The 1,918-nt window shown below is 42.5% G+C and overlaps 1 protein-coding gene and 1 pseudogene across 1 annotated transcript in view; both read right to left on the reverse strand.

Annotated features, from left to right (window-relative positions):
* Positions 1-1,323, reverse strand: part of LOC102020251 — a 13,048-nt pseudogene extending 11,725 nt beyond the window's left edge.
* Positions 1,324-1,410: 87 nt separating this feature from the next.
* LOC106146307 (arylacetamide deacetylase-like 4) overlaps positions 1,411-1,918 on the reverse strand; it is a 20,383-nt gene continuing 19,875 nt past the window's right edge. The window contains exon 5 of the mRNA XM_013504139.1: positions 1,411-1,455. Coding sequence (XP_013359593.1) covers positions 1,411-1,455 — 45 coding nt within the window. The remainder of the gene's footprint in view (positions 1,456-1,918) is intronic.

A 1,918-nucleotide genomic window follows, 5' to 3' on the forward strand; every position in this document is an offset into this window, starting at 1 on the left:
CTAAAATGTACTTAAACTGAAGGTGAGTCCCAGATTTGCACACACATCTTCTCTGGATGCTGCTTAGAGATTGTCTGTCAGCCAGCTAATAAAGCTTTGTTCATTCCTGCTTTTTTGGTTTTCTAGTGAATGGCATATTCACTGTGTCTCCCTTGATGAACTCACTTGCCATATCATTCTATCACCAAGGCACAGCACATAACCATATTTGGTTTACTCTTCATCCAGCAATGAACATTTATGATACCTCCACTTCTGGGCAAGTGTGAATAATGGTGCTGGCGCTGGGTGCTGTAGGTACCACCAGCCCTTTCTAGACTCTTCCTGTCTAATTCATTCAACGAACTGGTCAGAATAATTGGTCAATGGGAAAGACTAACATTTATTTAGGCCAAAAATATGAAGAAGAAAAGGAAGTACACAGCAGTACTCAAGGAGAAAAGGGTTCTTTGAAGGACAAACATAAGATATGTCCTGCAAGCAGAATGGCCACCACAAGAACAAGAGGACAGCAATGCAAAGCCAATTGCTGCCATCCTTTTTTTATTTTCTTCTTAGCATTCAGTCCAGGTCGCCCCACTTGATCTTGTGCTAGAACATTGGCATCAGGTGCCAGTTTGGAAAGATTTGTACCAGGTGCACGGCTCAGGTTGATCTTGTCTCAGACTCAAGGTCTACTACTCTTTCTGCACTGTGAACAAATCTCCTCAGTTGGCAGGTCATGCTCAATTGCTCCAGCGACATTACTCTAATGTCTTATCTCAGTGCCAAAATGTGGGAGTGCAAATAATTGACCATTGTATGTCAATTTTTATATATCTATAATGAATACGTCTGTGCCCACATATGCTTACAGAAAAGTGCACATATGTTGTAAGTGTTTAGCATGAGATATTTTCACAAGTAGAACACCCTCAAGACTCCTGCACCCAAACCACAACATCGCACATCTCTGATATCTTGTCTGTCATGACCACCATCCCTGTTACACATACACAAAAGGGTGCTGGTCTCCTTCATCTAAAGGCCACCACTCATTTTACTGGGTTTTGAAGTTTACATAATGGAATGACCCAGAGAGTGTTCTTTCTGCCTGCATCTCTCATTCAGCTCTGCTTATGAGACTCACCCATGCTGTGCACATAAGTGCATGTGCTCTCATTCTTACTCACTATTCCATGCATCAGTGTGTCAGGACTCTTCAACATTGTTGCTACAGATACAGTTTTTGCTGGTTATCACCTTAACATCTCTAATTTCCAAATACACAACTGTTTCCAACTCTGAGAAATTAAAATGGGAAGTGTCCACGATTTTCTTCATCTTTTGGCACCAAAGATTTGTCATTGAAGAAGAATGGGGAGATACTACAGCAGAAAAAGATTCTGCTTCTTGGGTCCAGGTCCTAGCTCAGGAGGCTTCCACAGTATGTGGACTTTGGCCAGCTTCCAGCTCCTGCAATGTGGGAGGAAACATTAAACATAAAGTGGTTATGAACTATAACACAGTACTGGAGCAAAAGGAATTGTTCAGTAAAAAGGACAAGAGATCAAAAGAGTGTAAGAACTATAGATAAAAGGATTAAGCACTATCCCTGGGGCTGAGACCAAGAACTGAAGAAGAAATCATTTGCAACCCTGAAGGGCTGTAACCAGATCTTGCTGGAAAGGGCTCCTTGTGCCTCCCTGCCTGGACAAAGGTGATGGTCTGCTGCAGCACATGGTTTGGAGAAATGCAACACACACGATTGTTGTGGAAATCTACCCTTTGTGATAAGGAAAGACAGTAATTCATAGGGAAACGTTTCATTGGAAGAACTGTGAAAGGAAACCACCCAAGAGGTCGGAACGAGATTGGCCTCCATGTCATGAAGGCACTGGGAGCTAGCAAAGCAATTCATACTCCAGAAGCTGAAGCT

The sequence above is a fragment of the Chinchilla lanigera genome, unplaced genomic scaffold (assembly GCF_000276665.1).
Source record: "Chinchilla lanigera isolate Chin_1 unplaced genomic scaffold, ChiLan1.0 scaffold00085, whole genome shotgun sequence".
Taxonomy (NCBI): domain Eukaryota; kingdom Metazoa; phylum Chordata; class Mammalia; order Rodentia; family Chinchillidae; genus Chinchilla; species Chinchilla lanigera.